The sequence below is a fragment of the Nomascus leucogenys genome, chromosome 11 (genome assembly GCF_006542625.1).
Source record: "Nomascus leucogenys isolate Asia chromosome 11, Asia_NLE_v1, whole genome shotgun sequence".
NCBI lineage: Eukaryota > Metazoa > Chordata > Mammalia > Primates > Hylobatidae > Nomascus > Nomascus leucogenys.
The window spans coordinates 25,093,628-25,113,612 of NC_044391.1; the positions used below are offsets into that span (position 1 = coordinate 25,093,628).

The following is a 19,985-nucleotide window of genomic DNA, read 5'->3' on the forward strand; positions in this document are numbered from 1 at the left end:
GGCTCTTATATTTATTTAGGCATAAATTGTCCTTGTATTTGGAAATGCTCTGTATTACTAAAATGTAGCAAGTTAACAAGAGTACTTGCTAAAAAATCTATGTGACTACTAAACAAATTGCCCTACTATCATCTACTCAAGTTTCCTAATTCCCCTAGTGGGTAAGTAAGTAATATCTGGATTTTTAAATACTCAAAATAAATATTTACTGTTTTTCTAGAAATTGCCTCCTTCCTACTCACTCCATGCCTGAAATAATTAAGAATCAGAAGATAGACATCTTAGGAGAGATGGAAGCTACAAGGTTAATAACGAAGAAGTTCTATCATTTCTATCATAGAAGTATTCTTTTAGAAATTTTCCTTTAAAAAAATAGCCGTGAAATTAGTGATAGTAGGGATTCATTTATCTTTTTTCTCTCTTTAGGTGACTCATTTTTATAACAAAGTCTGTTCCTTCATCAATCTTCTGAATGCTTACAAAGTAGCACCAACACATCAATATATTGAACAGTCTTGTTGAAACATGTTAGCATTTAATTAAAACAAGTAATCAAAATTGTAGGGAAAAATTCTGATAAACATTATCTTGTAATTAAAATCTGATGAACAATTTCATTATACTTGCCTCAAATCTTTGAAAAGTTGTCAAACGAAAATCTCCTTAAATTCACGAAAGCAGTAATAGAGAAGATAATTTCTGAATGAAAACATCCAATACATTTCTGTATGTGCCTGAAGTTTTTAAGAGACTTACTTAATAGTTTCCCTACCACAATGCCACTATTCATACTCAGAATTCCACACCCAACTTAGATTTTTAAAACTTCTCTTGCTTTTCCAAAAGAGCTACAAAGGCATTAATGGTTGCCTGGCAATTAGAACTAGGAATCGACCACTAATTAGAAGACAATCATGAATAAGTTATCTACTCAGTATATAGATGAATGAAATAATTGGCTGTGGAAAATTTTTAGGGACACTTGAAAGAAATAAAGAAAGCAAGTCTTAGGGAAATAGAATAATCCAAGGAGAATTGTCCGCCATCTTGTTGTCATTGGTCATGTTATAACAGCTTTTTAAAGCGGCTTTAAAACCAGGCCAGCCATTTCTCATTTATCCCCCTGAAGCCTCAGTGATTAGCCACAATGGTTTCCTTTTGTGAGAGTCAGTTTCAAGCTGCTCACTTACTGAGACAAATCCTGGATGCATCCAAGCTAAGAATCTTTCATACCAAGGAGAAGAATAGGGAGCTTCACTGAAGGAAAGGGGTTTCATTCAGTCTTCCTTAATTAGACAGGACCTCCATGGATGCTTTTGCTCTAAGATCATTTACCCTGTGTTTATCATTCTGATGCCAATCTATGTAATAATCTAAGCTATTATTCTGAGGTTTTAAGTCTGATTAAGGAATGACACAAGTGTTTTGCCTTATTTGGTGAAGCTAAAGCTTCATAAATTATATACTGCCATAATTATCTTTTAATCTATTAGATTCATTCATAAACATCAATTTATTATTCTTAGCACTCACCTGTAGTCTGCTGTTGGGGAATCTGAGTCTGATGTGGCAAGTTCCTAGAAATGATGAACATTTTTGAGTAAAACTGTTTGTTTACACACTTGTAAATAGAGAGCAGACATACTAGAATGAAAAACTTTACGGGTAAACTATGACTCCAGTCATGTAATCCAGCACAATTCCCCTCCCCTTTCATGAGCTTACAGATGAGGAAACTGAGGTCTGAGGAGAATAAAAATTAACAATATTTGATAACATGCATGAAATTTTCACTACGGGCTATACTCTAAAGTACCTCACAACAACCCTAAGAGGTAGGTGTTAATATTTTTCCCATTTTATAGGTGAAGAAATAGCCTTGGAGATTCAGGGCCACATAGCTAGGACATGGTAGGTAAAGATGTGAACACAGTGGCTTGTGCTCTTAACCTATACACTTTCAGATCCAGATCACACATTTTCATGGAACAACATATATAACCATCTTCATTGACTATCCCAAACATCTGTGCTCTTTTATCTTCATGTCAGGAATGACACTGGCCATGCATCCAGATGCATTGGTGGAATGCAGAAGTCATCCTTGTTCCTTCCCTCTCCTTCAGTCCCCACATTCAACCACTTAGGGACTTTTGACATTTCTTTTTGTCTCATTTGGATCTGCCCCATTCTTCCCCATCTCCATTGCTAACTTGGTTGAAGCCATCATCATTTCTCACTTAGATCCTTGTAAGGGGATTGACTTGTTTCCTCATTTACATTCTTGTCCCCTTATAGTCCACTCTGCACATTGCTGTCAGAATGATCTTCTAAGGCAGGAGTCCCCAACCCCTGGGCCACGGAACTGGGCTGCACAGCAGGAGGTGAGTGGCCTCATCTGTATTTACAGGTGCTCCCCATCGCTCGCATTACCACCTGGGTTCTGCCTCCTGTCAGACCAGCGGCAGCAGTAGACAGTCATAGGAGTGTGAACCCTATTGTGAACTGCGTATGCGAGGGATCTAGGTTGTGCATTCCTTATGAGAATCTAATGCCTGATGATCTGTCACTGTCCCCCATCACCCCCTGATGGTACTGTCTAGTTGAAGGAAAACAAGCTCAGGGCTCTCAGTGATTCTACATTATGGTGAGTTATATAATATTTCATTATATATTACAATGTAATAATAGAAATAAAGTGCATAAAAAATGCAATGCACTTGGATCACCCCAAACCATCCCCCACTTCTAGTCTGACATGAAACCAGTTCCTGGTGCCAAAAAGGTTGGGGACCACTGTTCTAAGACACAAATCTGATTATGTCATTTAAATAGCACACATTTCAATATTTCCTTGTATCTATCTGCAGATTAAATTTCAGATTTCTTAATGTGGCCTGGAAAGCCACAATATATCTCACTCCTACATGGAGTGCCCCATGTCTGCTTGAAGCCAACAACCAACCACCATGGCTACTACCATGTCCTGTACCCAATCAGCTCCCATTTGTTCTTACAAACTCAACTCAGAACTTGTTACAGCATACAGGTATTACTCTTATAATTTAAAAATTCCCATAAGAAATGTTATTAAAATTTTTTACATATTATTTTTAACTAAAAAAATCTCAAGAACCACCTTCCTATGCATCCTCACTCTCTAAGCAACCCACAATTAGGTTACCATTTAGCATGCTTTCATTCACATGCTGATTGTCATTGTATTCTCTGTACGTAATATTTAATTGCCCTAAAGTATATTAACAATAAGAACCATCATATTTTGTTTAGTATCCTCAGCAGTAAGCATTATAAAGTATATACATTTATTAACTTACAGATTCAGTTTCACATTTTGATACTAAAATTAGTTTATGAAAATCTACAATTTAGGTTCTGTACGGAAGAAACTCTAGGAGTCAGTCCTTTGTAATAAAGTTTGATCCAAGCTGGGGATTTTCGGTTTTTTGTTTTCTCTTTAGCATTGGGATGCCTCTTAATTGAAACCCTAAGCAGAACTGTGATGTACAAAAGAGATAAATGTGAGGTTGCCTGGGTTGAAACAAGGGAGTTAGGAATCCTGTCCGCTTTGTTTTCTTTGTCCCTCATGCTGGCCCCTACAGCAATTCTAAGAAATCTGTAAAAAACAGTTTGAAAACCACTGATATGAATTATTTCAGCCAGGCAAATCTTATGTTCCAAATACAACAACCTAAAGTGGAAAACAGTGCATGCTAGTTAAATACTGTTTAAACTCTTAATTTAATCTATAGGTAACACCTTTGAGCGATTTTTTTTAATGTTTCAGTTCCACTTTAAAGATATTACCAGGGAAATAATAAACTCAACTCTAACACAATTTGAGGAAGTTACTTAATAATTCATCCCAATGATTATATTCTTTTTTATTGTTACTTATCAGCCTTATCCTTGTGTAGGCGAGAGTAGTATTTCTTTTTGAGCTTGTTTGTTCTTTCAGAATTTCACACAATGTATTTATATTGGTTTTGGTCACAAAAGTAAAAAGATCAATTTATAAACTACAAAGAGGGAATAAGTTCTACATTTAAAGATGGCAAGGCAAACATCTTTACTACAGAAGTCAAAATGCAATTAGATGGGCATCTCACACAGGGTGGGAGGATGTCTTTTATTTTACCTACTCAGGTATAACTGATCTGGGTCTTATTCTACACTCAAAATGAACACAGTGCACCTTCTACACATAGGCACACACCACACACAAGCACTTCCTCGTTCCTTACCGTCTCTAGCTCTACCTAGCCTGTTGGCAGATTGAATCAACACATTTTGACAAAATACAAAAATTAAACAGGATAAAGAAAGTATAGAATGTAGGTGTTCTAACATAGGTAGTGGTTAGTAAACAAAGACACATGTTTTCCGAAAGCACTAGATTAAAGATCCTCCAAATTCAAAATCAGCATTTGGATGAGGTAGTTGGATGCCCCCCACTTCCCTTGTTGGCCCTCCCAACTGACCTTTCTGTGGAATTTAGCTTGGAAACCACTGATCAAAGTCAACCTATGCCCTGTCATTTCTTTTCTAGCCTCCGTTTTTTCCTCTTTTGCTACATTGCTAAACTTTCTAAATCACAATGGGCTGGGCTAGGTGAAAAGAGATGGCTGGTTGAGAAAAATGCCACACACAAACTAGCAAGAAATTTGGAGAAGATGCATAAGAAAGCAACTGTGTGTCTTACATTGATTTAGGGACTGAAAATATAGTGCGTGTTCTGAGTGGTTGTGTTTGAACAATGCACATGCACTCCTTGCAATTTCAAAGGAAACTTAGATGAGTTATATTAAAAGTGCTTATGTGTGCAAAAAGGTGCTCAACCAAAAAAATACTGAGATTCAACTTCCCCTGATTGGGTACAATCTATCTCCTGTTTTGAAGGAGACCCTTGAGTCTCCAAGATGTGTGCACATAGCTCTGTTTTTGTGGCTTCCCAAACTTGTAACTAAATGCGAACCTGTAAGTATTAAAGTGTGAATACATCTATGATAGGCATATTTAAAACTGTGTATTTCATTTAAGAGTTGAAGGGACATACTTTGTAATAGCGCTGCTTCAGGCATATTGGAAAAATGCCTTCAACCCCAACTCTGCTAGTTAAGATGCAGAGAATGCAGGAAGAAAGTGGCGAATTCTCATCTTTGGTGAGAGCAGGCTGCTAAAGGCAATTATACAGGAGGCGGGGGTCGACTTCAAATAGAGGCCCTATAATCCTTCCAAGGAAGGACCTTAATAAAGTCATAAAACAATTTAGTGATTATTAGACTAAGTGAAAAATTATTATGTATAAACTGCATTATGTAGAAATTTAAGAAAACTGTAACTAAATTATTAGCATTAATTATTTTCTCAGTTTATGGTCATTAATTTCATGCATTTAAATAGAAAATTGTGTTAGTTATTGCACAAACTTCATTCTTTAAGAATGTAAGAGTAATAACTTGCAAATTAATAAATAAGTGAGTTGGGGGGAGTACACAATTATTTCTTATTTGTACAACCATTTTAAAGTAACTTGACATTCTTGGATACCCTATACCATAATTCTGTGAGTAAGGTTGATGATTATCAACTGATTATATTGCTACTTGTTTCAGACTAAAAAGCAAAATGATGATTTGCATAAAGCCACAGAATCCATGCCAGAGTTGAAAGAAAATGACATTAGTAGTGTGAAATACAAAACATTTCTCTTTTCAGTTAGTATGGTGACATCATTTAACAATAACAAATAGGTATATATTTTTGGAAAACAATGGCTCTGAGATATTCTTGGCTGCTTGATACTTCTCAACAGGACACCATAATCTTAGTCCCCTGAAACATTGTCTTCAACTGATATTAACTTTTATTAAAACTTAATTTTTATTTATGGAATTTTACCATAAAGTTAGTTGTCATTGTGACCAAAAGCAGGACAAATGGAAAAACATTTAAATAAAAGCTAAAATGATTAGATACTGTCTTCAATTAGAAGACTTAATTCTACTTTTATACTTGTTAATTTTCAAAAGATTAAGTATAACCTATCTCCTGTTTTGAGAGAGACCCAATTATCCTGGATTAGGAATTATGTTTAGAATAATGAATAAGGAAAATTTTTGTGTAGCAAATTAATATCTTCCTGAAAAATGTGTGGAGTACTATCCCCAATTATTCATTACCTAAGGGGCCTCATGAAGATGCCTACCACTCCAGAAAAATCAATTGGTATTGATGTTGGCATAAGAAAAGAATAGTGAAGAGGCAGATCTTTCCCCAAAAGACAGCATACCTCACGACAGATTTAATAATAAATTATTTTTTAGAAAATCAAATATTTGGGATCCTTCAGTCAATGTCCCTTTCCCCAAGCCTAAGACTACAAAATAACATTTTTTCAATGGCTTTTAGCTGTTCCAGGCACTGTTTTCTGATTAGCTCTCATCTCGCAACCTCTCCACACCATTTTCCTCAGGCAGTTTAGGGAGGTATGGAAGAGTCTAGAGGCTGAGAAGTATAAACTCCCAAACAGCTCCAACCTCCTAGACAATGTGCATGGACTGCTCCTCTTTCAGTTTCACATGGGAGAATTTAGGAAAAACTGTTCCCCTTTTAAAACTCCATGTAGAGGAATGTGAATAACAACCCTTCTTACTCAGAGCTCTGGATTTTCCAATCCTGAAACTTAAGTCTTTTGATTATTAAGCCAGGAATTCTCAGTCTTTGTTGAGAAGCTCTCTGCAGGAGCTCTACCATAACATACACTCCCAACAGACTCCAAATTCCCATACTCAGAGCCCCGGAATGTGTACTGTAAAAGCTCTATGGTGATTCTGACACAACGTGGTTTGGGAACAAGGCTAGACTCTCTCTTGACATTCCTTTGATGACCTAAAATGTTATTACTTGGAATTAAATTTTTTTCATTTAAATAATTACAAAGGGCAATCATTGAGGTACACCGGTCAAATATGTAATAGATTTTTGATGTGAAGTCTTTGGTCACAAACATAACCCCAGTCACAACGATTCTTTGGGCAAAGTCAATTTACTTTCAAGAATTACTTTACAATGTGATTTCCAGGAATGAATTGTAATAAATAAGACGAATGTCTATAGGGGAAAAATTATTCCTGCTATTAATGGCAATACTTATTCACTAGGCTACAAAGATAACTAAGTACAGATGCAGAAAAACTTACTATATGAGGGCATGAGGGACATACTACGCAATACCTGGCTATAGCTTCTCATGACTGTTGAGGTCATGGGACGCAAGAAAGGTCTAAGAAAATGCCCAGACCTGAGGAGGCTAAGGAGACATAGTGATTATTGTGTCCTAGATGGAATCCTAGAACAGAAAAAGGACATTAGTGGAAAAACGAATGACATCTGAAAAAAGTCTGAAGTCTAGGTAACAGTAAAGTACCGATACTGGGTTCCTCATTGTGACAAATGTACCATGGTACTATAAGATGTTAACAACGGGAGAAACTGGTTGAGGTGTACCTGGGAACTCTCTATTATCTTTGTAACTTTCCTGTACCTCTACAATCATTCCAAAATAAAAAGTTTATTAAAGAATAAATACATTAGCCAAGATCAAATTAAGTTGGCCTTACATTTCTAGACTGTGATAGTTTTAACAGCCTATTTATATTGTCTCTGTAATTTGAAAAGCAAAAGAAACACAGTACAAAATGAAACACCTCATTTCTAGGCATGTGCTACATCTCCAGGTTCTGCTCCAGCTTCCCTTTCCACTGCCTCTTTATTCATTTTGCTTATAACCTGAATCAGAGATCCTTCTGAGGTCAATGACCGACACTATCTATCCCTGCCTAGATATCAGGATAGGTAAATAATCTAATCTCAGTTCTGACCTAATTTAACTTGGTTTCTTATCAGTGTCTCAAATTTATCATCTGAAAGTGATTAAACATTTTTTCTTACTGACTAATTTATGGTGCCAGTCTAGAGCTCTGTGAAACATTCTACCAAAAAGAAAATATTACTATGTAATTGATAATGGTGGCAGCCATTCATTACATAACATTGTGAGTTCTCTATACCTCTGATGTAAATTGACTTGTTTAAAGGAACAAACTAGTTTTATGCAGTTTTGAAAGAAAGCTTTGAATATTCTTGAGTCTTTGCTTAGAAGCCAATATAAACCTTTAGCCATATCCATGTCTGAATATTTCCGGTATCAATCTGAAGAATAAACATGAAATCCTTTGGCTAGCTAAAAATTGTTTATGAATGATAAATTCAGTACACTTAGTATGAATGTGAAGATGAAATGCATGCCCTTATAGGAAGGGTAAATTAATAAGTACAAGGCAGCATTATCCAAGTATATACCTGGTTATTGAGTACTGTAATGCCTCCCCAAATATAATATCGCATTTTAATCTTGAGAATTCATTTCAATCCAAATGACCAAAATATTTGTGTGTGTCTACTCAGTGATGAAGTAAAACTTTTAAAACATGGCTGTTTTTCTGGTAAAAAGTAGAAGTTGAATTTGCATAAAGGACAGCTACGATGAACCCCATACAATAAATTCCCTATTATCTGGCATGGTTGGAAAATGAGGTTAATCACATATTCTGGCTTATAGGGAGTTACCATAGAGACTGTGCACATATTATCCATTTCTAAGAATAAAAGAAAGATAATATACACTCAACACTGAAACGACACCGAATGTAATTTAATTTTCCTCTGATGAGTCAGACGCACTTGATGATCCTGCAGTGCCTCAGAATAATCATTGTGAACATCATCAATTATCTATGTACCCTATTTATATAGAAGTGCTAGTTAATGGAGCTTTTCCATTAGCAGAAATCTGAATAATGTGCAGGTTTTCTGGACTTAAAAATACGTATGTGTTTAAATTATTGCAAGTTCAATATAATAGCCTATTGCATTTGCAAGTAGAGAGATCTGATCAACCTAATGACAGTCTTGAGGGGTTATGGAAGGACCAGAAAGATCCATTTGGTGTAAACTAGATAGAAAATTTTATTTTGCTTGTATATTAGTAGCAACATTGCAAAATTCTAACCACAGGGAATCAAAATACTTTTTAAGGAGCTATTCTTATTTTCAATATATATGGTTAGAAAGGGTTATCTTAAAATGACAGCAACCTTTTTCCTCTCTTAAATTTCACTAGCAATAGAGTTTTATTGATTTACAAACATATTCAAGTTCCCCTAGTCATTATAACTAGTTTTCTACTCTAAAATTCTACAGCATTGTTACATTATCAATAGAAGCATTTCTCAAACTGTGTTCTTTGAAGAGTTACCTATTCTGAACTTTTCCTATCACAAAGTGTATCAGCACACTAAGGGACTGAAGACTGTTGTAGCTTAAAAAGCAGAGAAATAAAACCTTTACATTACAGTACTCGATAACCAGGTATATGCTTGGATAATGCTGCCTTGTACTTACTAATTAACCCTTCTTAAAAGGGCATGCATTTCATCTTCACATTCATACTAAGTATACTGAATTTATCATTCATAAACAGTTTGGTTAGCTACAGGATTTGTTTCATGTTAGAATTCTGCAATGGTGCTACTACTTTTTTCCAAGTGTATTTGACCATTCCATTTTTGAAGGATATCTGTCAACATTTCACTGGCACGCTAGGGTAAACAATATCAGAAATAATAACCTTAAAGAATAAGTACAAATTCTTTTCATTTTGAAAATGAATGACAAAGCCATTTCATAATTTTCATCTAAAAAAGGGTAAGAGGTTGTTAAATTGTGAATTATTACAATATTCTTGAAATTTTACCAATTTTTCTCATCAGTATCTAATCCTGGTAAACTGGGTTTTATGATGACCCATAATAGGTGGGCTGCTGACCACCAGAGAGCATAGAAACCCATCCGTTGCATTCAGTACAACTAAATTTTGTAGACTTTAATATTTATATCCCTGATATATTAATGTTTCAAAAATTCAAAATTCTAAACATATGCAATTTCACCCATTTCTTAAATTACCCACTACCCATTACTTACTCTCTCACACACACATGCACATAAACAGGCACCTTAGTCTGTATGACCCTAAGTGATGTTAGAGAACTTTAGAAAAATATTCATAATACTTTTGGGTTTCTAAAGTATTCTGGATAAACTTATCTAGTCTATCTATACTACTTATATTAATTATTATTTAATCTTCAAATTACCACATGCATTCTACCTGGTTACAAAACAAGCACTCAATGGGAAAAATGTACCCAGCAGAGTTCCCAGGTAAATGTGTTCACTTTAATATTATATCCTAAGGGGTGTGTATGTGTCTGTGTGTGTGTGTGAGAGAGAGAGAGAGAGACTGAGAGAGTGAGAAAGAGATTTTTCTGCATAGCCATTCCATCTATAAAAGTAAAGTGAAAAAGAGGAGGACCTCAAAAGCCAACTTCATGACTTCTAGTGCTTGGGGCAATTGAATTCAACTCATTTTAACATATGATTAAAAAGAAAAAAGGCCGGGCATGGTGGCTCACACCTGTAATCCCAGTACTTTGGAGGCCGAGGCAGGCGGATCACCTAGGCCAGGATTTCAAGACCAGCCTGGCCAACATGGTGAAACCCCGTCTCTACTAAAAATATAAAAATTAGCTGGGCATGGTGGCAGGTGCCTATAATCTGAGCTACTTGGGAGGCTGAGGCAGGAGAATCACTTGAACCTGGGAGGCAGAGGTTGCAGTGAGCCAAGATCGCGCCATTGCACTCCAGCCTGGACAACAGGAGCGAAACTCCGTCTTAAAAAAAAAAAAAAAGGAAAAAAAGAGACATGTTCTTATAAATAACCGTTTTACCCATCATCCCCTTATATAAAAATGTGGCCACTAGGCTACATTATATCAGCAATATATGATGTAGCATAATGCTGCATTACAGCATTATATAGCATGGTCTCCCAAATGCAACTGTACAATATCCTCACCCCTCACCCTTATCTACTCCTTACAAAGTCCTTCCAGGCTTTCTAACCCTGATCCCTATAGCACTAGACAAGGTTTGCACTAATAAAATAGGTGTTTATAGCCCAAATTGGAGCTGCTTGCTCTGATGTACAAGCAGATCATAAAAAACAACCCAAACACCCTTAATTCTGAGGCAAAAATTTAGATTACAAAGGTCTATGGTAATAACATTTCAATAGGTTTAAACCAAATAATTTTAACATCTCTAAAAATAATCAATTTGAAATGCTTAGGATATGGTTCTTTTTTTTATAATTAACTCATCTTTGAGCAAACATGTAATGTTGAGTTTAGTATCAGTGTCAATTTCTTAAATATTAAGGTATATGTAGTCTTGTTTGGATTAGTGGAGGGAAAAAAAGCGCATTTCCTAAAAGTAATTGTATTGTATATGTCAGGAGAGTAGGGGTGGGATTTACACAATTAATGTCCTTTTGTTATTTTCTCTTCCAGTTATAAACAAACAAATGCAACAACAGAAAGCTCTGTTCTTTACAGATATTAGTAAAAATATACATGCATATTAATAATTGTGGCTCTAAGTGGACACTTACTGCTGCGTTTGCATCAATGGCATGTTTGTGCTATCATAGTTGTCTGTGTGTAAAGGAGGTATGATTTCCCCAGTCACAGGGTGGAACACAGGAAGCGTTGACAGGGGCCATGCTATCTCTCTATTCTTGGACATGTCTCGAAGCTCCTTGGTAGATTTCTGAATAGCACTGTGATGGACCAGTTGGATGCTAGGTCAAAAAGAAATAAAACAATATATATTTAAAATCATATATTAGCCTGGTGGGTCATCAATTTGAAAAAGTTATGAAGTATTTTTATCTTTTAAAATAACGACATTATTGCACTTTGGGCATTCAATAAACTATTTCAGAAAGTCATACATCTCACATACTTTTAATATAACAAAACTGAAAATTATAAACCGATTTTAAAATACATAGGTGTTTTATTAAACTAAGCTATGAAGCATTGTATTAATATTACTGTCCTAAGTAACAAACTAGTTTTCTATTTATTTTCTATGATTTAAGATAAAACTACCATAGCTTTTATATTTTTGCTTCTGGTGGGGCATTTATAAATACTCACAGAAGTTTCATTTTATGGTAGGTAATTACTGTAGATTCTGGAAAACTTGTATGAAAGGTCTTTTCATCTGTTCTCTGGTTTATAGAAATGCAGATTGGAAATCACATAATATAAATGGTAAGTTAATATTCTGAATCTGAAATATTTTAGGTTTAATTTTTATCTGTGTAATCTTAGTTTTCAAACCCTTTTTAGTTTTAGTTTCTACCCCTCCTAAATATCTCTATTTAGAAAGCAGCTTTCACATTTATGAAATAAACTATGAAAGATGACGAATGAAAAAAAGCTTGACACACATGTATGGAGCATGATGGGCAACTGAGAGGTGGGAAAAAATGATGAAGAAAATAACAGGAAAGAAGACACTTACTCTGGTGTTTGCATGTTTCTCTTTTCCCTAGAAACAAAACAAAATTTATGAATTAAATAATAGCATTGATATTTGGAACATTAAGACTATATGCTCATGGGATCTTGCATGATGTGGAAATGCTGACATTGTCCCTATTAAATGCAACCAGGCAGCGTTTGCCACCAGGTTTATGACATTACTTGGATGAGTACACATAGAGCGATGGAATACTGATGAGAAACACATAGAAAAATGAAAAAAATGGAGATTAAGAATCAAGGCCTTGATTGAAATAAATTCTGTGACATAATGAAATCAAGCTACATGTAAAAATGAAAGAATCTGTTACTTGCTGCTTTATTAATTTTTTTATCCTTTGCTTTGTTGCCCTGACTTCCAGATAATCTTGGGAGATTACCTTAATTGACGTAGATGTCCTGAAGGTACTAACTAATCATGAAGTGAAGACTCGTTACTCAAATTATACCTTATTTTCATTAATTTACTGCTAAGTTGGGTTTTAAAAATATATTTTAAACATTAAATGTGTTACCCTGTTTGACAGCAGAATGATTTCAAGAGTTTTGACCATTACTTCTGATCAAACTAACACAATTTTTTTAAGTGCAATTACCGTGTCGGTAGATTCTGCAGTTTCTGCTCATACAAGATGGCTTGTATAACCAAAATATCTAGCCTCAATTATTCTTGGGACTGTTTTGCCAGTGCGAATTTACATCTAGCCTTAATAATTTTTGAATAAAGTAATTATATCCCCTAATTTGATTTACTAGACTCAAAACTATTTTAATTCATTTTAAAGGAATAAAGTATTGCAGTTTGGACACAATTTCAGTTCATTTACAAAGTATTTTATGAACTAAATGAAACTTCGCTTTTAATGGAATCTTCTATGTTGTTATCTTAGCAGGATCTCTAATTTTCTTATTAGTTTTAAAGTACTCACACGCCTTCCCGTCGGCAGCACATGATATAAGCAAGTATTAGAAAAAGGACCAGTGCTACTGCCGAGGGCACAGCCAGTGTAATTAGGAAATCCGTGTAATAGTCTCTGCTTTTCAAAGAATCAGAAGGGGGTTTGTATTCTCCACCATCAGGTAAAATCCCCTCTCCACGAATCACTTCCTGATAGGTGGACACTTGCTTTGTTTTATCAACCTGATACAAAAGAAGACAATTACACAACAAATTAATCGTTGCAAACATTATGAGATTTTAAGATCTGGATACACTAAAACATTCTTTGACAAATTATCTAAAAAGCCATCTTTTCCAATTACTTTATCACCTTGAATTTTCAAGTATTTATTGGAGGTAGGGAATGTAACAAATGAAAGTAATAAAGGCTTTACTTTGGTCTACTTTCTATGTTCTTCCTAAAACATGTATACATATACATTTATGTGTGTACATATTTAATGTGTGTGTGCCTATGCATGTAGTTGTTCTTTTTCAGTTTCCTTCCTCTAAAGCAGTAGTCCTTTACACTACCATGTAAGTGTCTTACTTCCTAGTGGCAAAGCTGAAGTGCAGATTTTACCAAACCTAAAACTGGCTGAAAACAGGTATGCACGTATGGTTTCTAAGTTTAGCGAAAGAGAAAAGGAAAAAAAAAAAAAAGAGGGACAATTTCCAAACGTGTTGTCCTTGATCTTTCTGCCTTCCAGCTGACAGAAGTAACTTCTATGTTAGATAGTCTAGGGAATATGGAACCTATCCCAGTCTTACTTAATTCTGTCCCAGTATCAAAAAAAAAAAAAAAAAAAAAAACTACAACAGTTGCACTATGTTAATTTACCTCCACATTAATTGAGCTGCTTTCACTGAGTTGCATTTAATTATGCTAAGGTTTTTATTGAAGGACACTAAAAATGTAGCCATGTGAAATTTGCTACTAAAATAAAATGCTGGGGAGAATTACTTGTAGCATTATTCAGTATCTTCTCCCAAAAAACTCCACTTGAAAAATTTTGTTAATAATACAGTGTTAGTAAAAACTTTTGTTTTCTGCCAAGGAATTGATGTGCCTCCTTTTTAAGAATGAGAACTAAATATGAATTTCATTTATTTGTGTCCTGCACATTAGGCGGCTTGTTGTCCAACACAGCCTTATGCTTATTTTTGGGGGGTGAAATTTAGGTCCTGATTTTCCATTTCTTTTATATTTTATTTATTATGTTTACTGTATGACTCTTATTTAACCTTCTGAAATCTTTTGTGGCAAGATGTGACATAAAAATAAATACATGTAAAATAAAAATTCCCAACCTTTCCACTTATAAAGCCTTAACAGATAAAAATCTTCAAGGCATATATCATTTTTTAACTTTTAGAGACTGGGTAATAGTCCTAAATATAAACTCATTTTCCAGAACAACCACAAGTAAAATGGCATTGTTAGGGTCTGCTGTCCACTGATGATGCTGGGAGAGGAATCTAAGTTATGGTTGCAGCTGCTTAGTCTCCTGCACCCTTGTATAGTTAGCACCATGATTGAAATATTGAGCAAATTTGCCTATAATAATAATTTTACTTGATTTAGGAAGGCAAAGAAGGCCATTTTTCTAAAGGCCATGAGACAAGAGGCATGAGAAGAGTTCAAGGCAAAAGGCCACAAGGAGTGCTAAGTGTTGCAATGTGAGTAATATGCTCTCCAGGATGCAGCTGGCTCTCTAACACATGAAGTGATAGTTGTGTTTATGTGTCAATAACTTTGTTCAGATGTCAACTTTAAACTTAGATCTAATTCACTAACCACCAATCATAAAGAATTGACAGAAGTTAAATCTAAAAGATCACTAAATAATGAAAACATCAGTTGGATACATTAATAGGTAAAGAAAAAAGAAAAAACAAAGAATTGAAACAACTCTCCTGCCTTTCAGATAACAGGATCAAAATATTATATACAGACATATAAAATATGCAAACATATATAAAATATTACACATATCTTACATATATTTGAAACTTTACATTTTCCTAAATCTGTTAACATGCAAATTAAAATGTGATTTGGAAAGAAATATTATGTTTATGAATTATGAGTAAGATTCTAACTTTCTTCACTTGGAATTGTCTCGTTTCTTGGACTTTCCCTATAATTTGAATTGTCAGAACATTAAATCATAGCACAATATTGCTTTATTTTCAGATTTATTATTGTACTCAATCCTCTCCTTCCAAAGTGGGTTAGTGGCAGAATATTTAAGAAGAATCTTTCTGCACACATCATACTAACTCCATTATCTGTGCTCATTAGCAGCTATATGGATGTCCAGGGGGTTCATTTGGACCACCTGCCAAGCTAATCCAGCCCCAGCAACTAATCAAGGATAGAATAAGTACCAAAGTGGATATATTCTTTCCTAAATGGATGCACTGTTAACGAGCTTACCAGATCCTTAATCTCAAGGGAAGTCAACTGCAGTTAAAGTAAACCCAGGATTTATTCCTAAAAGCAATTCAGGTTTTAGTCAAATGTTAATTCCAGCCACATCATTTTTAATTAAACTTGCAAAAACAAAATAAAAACTTACCAATGAAATTTTGCACCAGTCAATGTAAAATTGAGCACGAAATTTTTTATCACATGTTATTACAGGCTCCATTTCTTGACTACATCTCAGTTGATTCTGTGGATTTTCAACTTCTCGTAAACAAGAAGAAAACGGGACATCTGCACCAACCATGACATAAACACTGTAAAAATGTGAAACTCTCAGGTTATCCTTTAAGAAAATTGAAAACACTAAAAAACAATCTACCTTAAAAGCAGGATTTAGCCTTTTGAATTGAGAGATTAACTAGACTCATCCCTGAGTTAGGGGCCTAGGCTTTAAAAACAATGATTCATGTAGGGGCTTCCTTTCATTCATTCCTTTATTCAACCAATATTTACTGAGTGCTTTGGTATACCAGATACTCTCTCCATTCTATGTTAATTTCTAAAAACTTTCTTTCATCCCATTTATTTTCATTCAATATAAACATGCATCATATTCTGATTACTATATTTAGTAATTACTATATTTAGTAGACTATTTACATTAAAAACATTATCCTTAAGGTAAATTAGGAAATAACCCCACTACTACAATAATAAATAACTAAGTAATACATTTCACTTAATTTTCTTGTAATAAAACTCTTAAATTACATCCCTGGAGGTATGGAGCTTTGGGTAGACATTACTATTTTACCTATCAGTTCTGTTAGTTTTTCTACCACACAAACCCCTATATGCTTGGTCTCTCATTAGAAGGCCTTACAATCTTTTATCTAAGACATTAATATAAGAGTAAAACTATTGTTTGGTAAACACAAAGAGGCAAACAAAATCTATTTTGTTGGTGTGGGGGAATTATGGGGAAAGATCTCTACTTAACTGGCTAAAAATTAGATTTCACAACAGAAAATAGTGACAACAGTATTTAAATAATCTTGGAGCAGCTTGAGAAGATAGGAATCTCATTGGCCTTTCAAAAGAAAAGAGAAAACCAGGAAATACTACAAGTAAATACTATTCCTTTTCATAATTACAATGCTAAGAAAAAAATGACAATGTAAAATGAAATAAAACCATCAAAATTCCAGCTGCCTACTTTGCAGAAGTTGACTAACTGATCCTAAAATTCCTAAGGAAGTTCATAGCACCCAGAATAGCCACACACACACACACACACACACACAAATTTGGATAAGGAAAAACAAATTTGGAAAACTCACAATTCCCAATTTGAAAACTTACTCACAGCTACAGTAAGCAAGTCATCTGGTACGGGCATAGGGACAGACATACAGATCAATGGAATAGAACTCAGAATCCAGAAGTAAACTCTCACATTTAATAAACTGATTATTATCACAGGTACCAAGACAATTCAAAAAGGAAAGAATAGTTGTTATAACTAATGGTGCTGGAAAAACTGGATATCCACATATCCTGTCCTACCTAAGAAGGCAAATGAGAAGCATATGTGAAATTCATGGTCTTGAGGCATAGGCTCACTAAAAGATTGAAAACTAATCATAGAATTACAGAATTCTTCCCCTCCCACAACACCCGACCACCATATTACTAAAGGTCTACTTATGGTCATTCCTTTTACTCCATACATTAGTCCAGCTATCAAGAAAAAAATTATAAAATATACTATACAGCAAAAAACACAGTTTGAAAAGACTGAACAAGCATCACACCAGAATCAGATATGGCAGAGATGTTGAAATTATCAGATCAGAAATTTAAAACAACTATGACTAATATGCAGAGGGCTGTAATGAATAAAGTGAAACTACTTTGCAAGAAATGTTAAAATAACTTCTTTTGAGAGATGGAAAATGATATAGGTCAGAAACTCAGATCTACATAAAGAAAAGTAGAGCATCAGAGAAAGAGTAAGTGAAGATAAAATAAAACCTTTTATTTTTCTTAATTGATCTAACAGATAACTTGTTTAAAATAATAATAGCAACAATTTATTCACCATGTATCCATAAATGTATATATCTACATATATGTTTATATACACTTATAGATAAGCAAAATAAATGACAGCAATGATACAAGAGAGATGAGGGAGAGACGGGGATTATTTTGTCATAAGATACCTGCAATACCTAGGAAGTAGTGTAGTGTCATTTGAAAGTGAACTTGGATTGGTTATATATGTATATTGCAAACTCTAAGACAATCACTAAAAGACAGTTTAAAAAATACAACTGATATGTTAAAAGAGGAGAGAAAACAATCATAAAAAATGCTCAATGAAAACTATAAAAAGTGGGAAAAGAGTGGAAGACAAAAATAGAAACAAAAAACAAAGGCAACAAACAGAAAACAGTAACAAATATGGTAGATTTATTTTATTTTATATTTTATTTCATTTTATTTTTTTATTTTATTTTATTTTTGAGACAGAGTCTTGCCCTGTCACCCAGGCTGGAGTGCAGATCTCAGCTCACTGCAACCTCCGCCTCCTGGGTTCGATTCTCCTGCCTCAGCCTCCCAAGTAGCTGGGACTACAGGTGCCCACCACCACACCCAGCTAATTTTTGTATTTTCGGTAGAGATGGGTTTTCATCATGTTGGCTAGGCTGGTTTTGAACTCCTGACCTCAGGTGATCTGCCTGCCTCTGCCTCCCAAAGTGCTGGGATTACAGGCGTGAGCTACCATGGCTGGCCTCAATAATCACTTTAAACATCAATGGTCTAAATACCCCATTGAAAAGACAGAGACTGTCAGAGTGGATTGAAACACAAGATGCAACTTTACTCTGTTTACAAAAAATATCTACTTTAAATATGAAGACACATATACATTAAAAGGAAATGGGTGGAGAAAGATATACTATGCTAACAATAACTAAAAAGCAGGAGGAGCTATATTAATTTCAGACAGAGCCAACCTCACAGCAAGGAAACTTATCAGAGACAAAGAAAGGCATTACATAATGATAAAGAGTTCAATTCTTTAAGAACATAAATCACTCCTTAACGTGTATATGCCTCATAACAGTGCATCAAATTACATGAGGCAAGAGCTGATAGAAGTGCAAAGAGAAACATATGAATCCACTATTATAGTTGGACATTTCAACATCTCTCTATCAGAAATGGACACAACCAGCAGGCAGAAAATTGGTAAAGACATAGTGAAACTCAGTATCATCATCAGTCGACAGGTTTTAATAGACACTTAGAGACTACTTCATCCAAAAATAGCAGAATACACATTCTTCTTTAGTTCACATGAAACATTTAACAACATTCCAGACCATAAAAAATTAACAAATTTAAAGGAATGGAAATCATACACTGTCTGCTCTCAGACCCTGGTAGAATTAAACTGGAACTCAGTATCAAAAGATAACTGAAAAATCCCAAACTACTAGGAGACTAAACAACATACACATGGATTAAAGGAGAAATCTTGGATGAAACTTGAAAACATTCTGAATTAAATAAAAATGAAACCATAACTTACCAAAATGTTTACAAGTCAGCAAAAGCAATACTTAGAAGGAAATTCATAGCATTGAATGCATACATTAGAAAAGAAGAAAGATCTAAAATCAATCATTGTAACCTCCCCCCCAGGAAACTAGAAAAAGAAGAACAAATCAAATCCAAAGTAAGCAGAAGAAAAAAAAATTAAAATCAGATAATCTGCACAGGCCTATATGTAGTAGGGAAATTGAATCAATAATTAATAATCTTCTAAAACAGAAAGCATCAGCTCCAGATGGGTTCACTGTTGAATTCTACCAGACATTTAAAGGAGAAATTATTGCCAACTCTCTACAATATTTCTCAGAAGACAAAAGCCAAAAGAATACTTCCTATCTCATTCTATGAAACCAAAATTACCTTAATACCAAAACCGGAAAACAACATTACATGAAAAGAAACTACACACCACACCAGCATCGCTCATAAACACAGGTGCAAAAATCCTCAACAA

General features: G+C 34.5%; 1 protein-coding gene across 11 annotated transcripts in view; it reads right to left on the reverse strand.

The window, feature by feature from the left end:
• The window catches only part of SGCE (sarcoglycan epsilon), a 70,676-nt gene that overhangs the window by 1,906 nt on the left and 48,785 nt on the right, over positions 1 to 19,985 (reverse strand). For 2 of the 11 annotated variants that reach the window (XM_030822098.1, XM_030822102.1), the window contains 6 exons: positions 16,059 to 16,221; positions 13,466 to 13,677; positions 12,517 to 12,543; positions 11,597 to 11,785; positions 1,534 to 1,577; positions 628 to 662 (listed from right to left, as the gene is read on the reverse strand). In XM_030822098.1, coding sequence (XP_030677958.1) covers positions 628 to 662; positions 1,534 to 1,577; positions 11,597 to 11,785; positions 12,517 to 12,543; positions 13,466 to 13,677; positions 16,059 to 16,221 — 670 coding nt within the window. The other 9 variants (XM_030822100.1, XM_030822103.1, XM_030822101.1 and 6 more) reach the window with 7 other exon arrangements.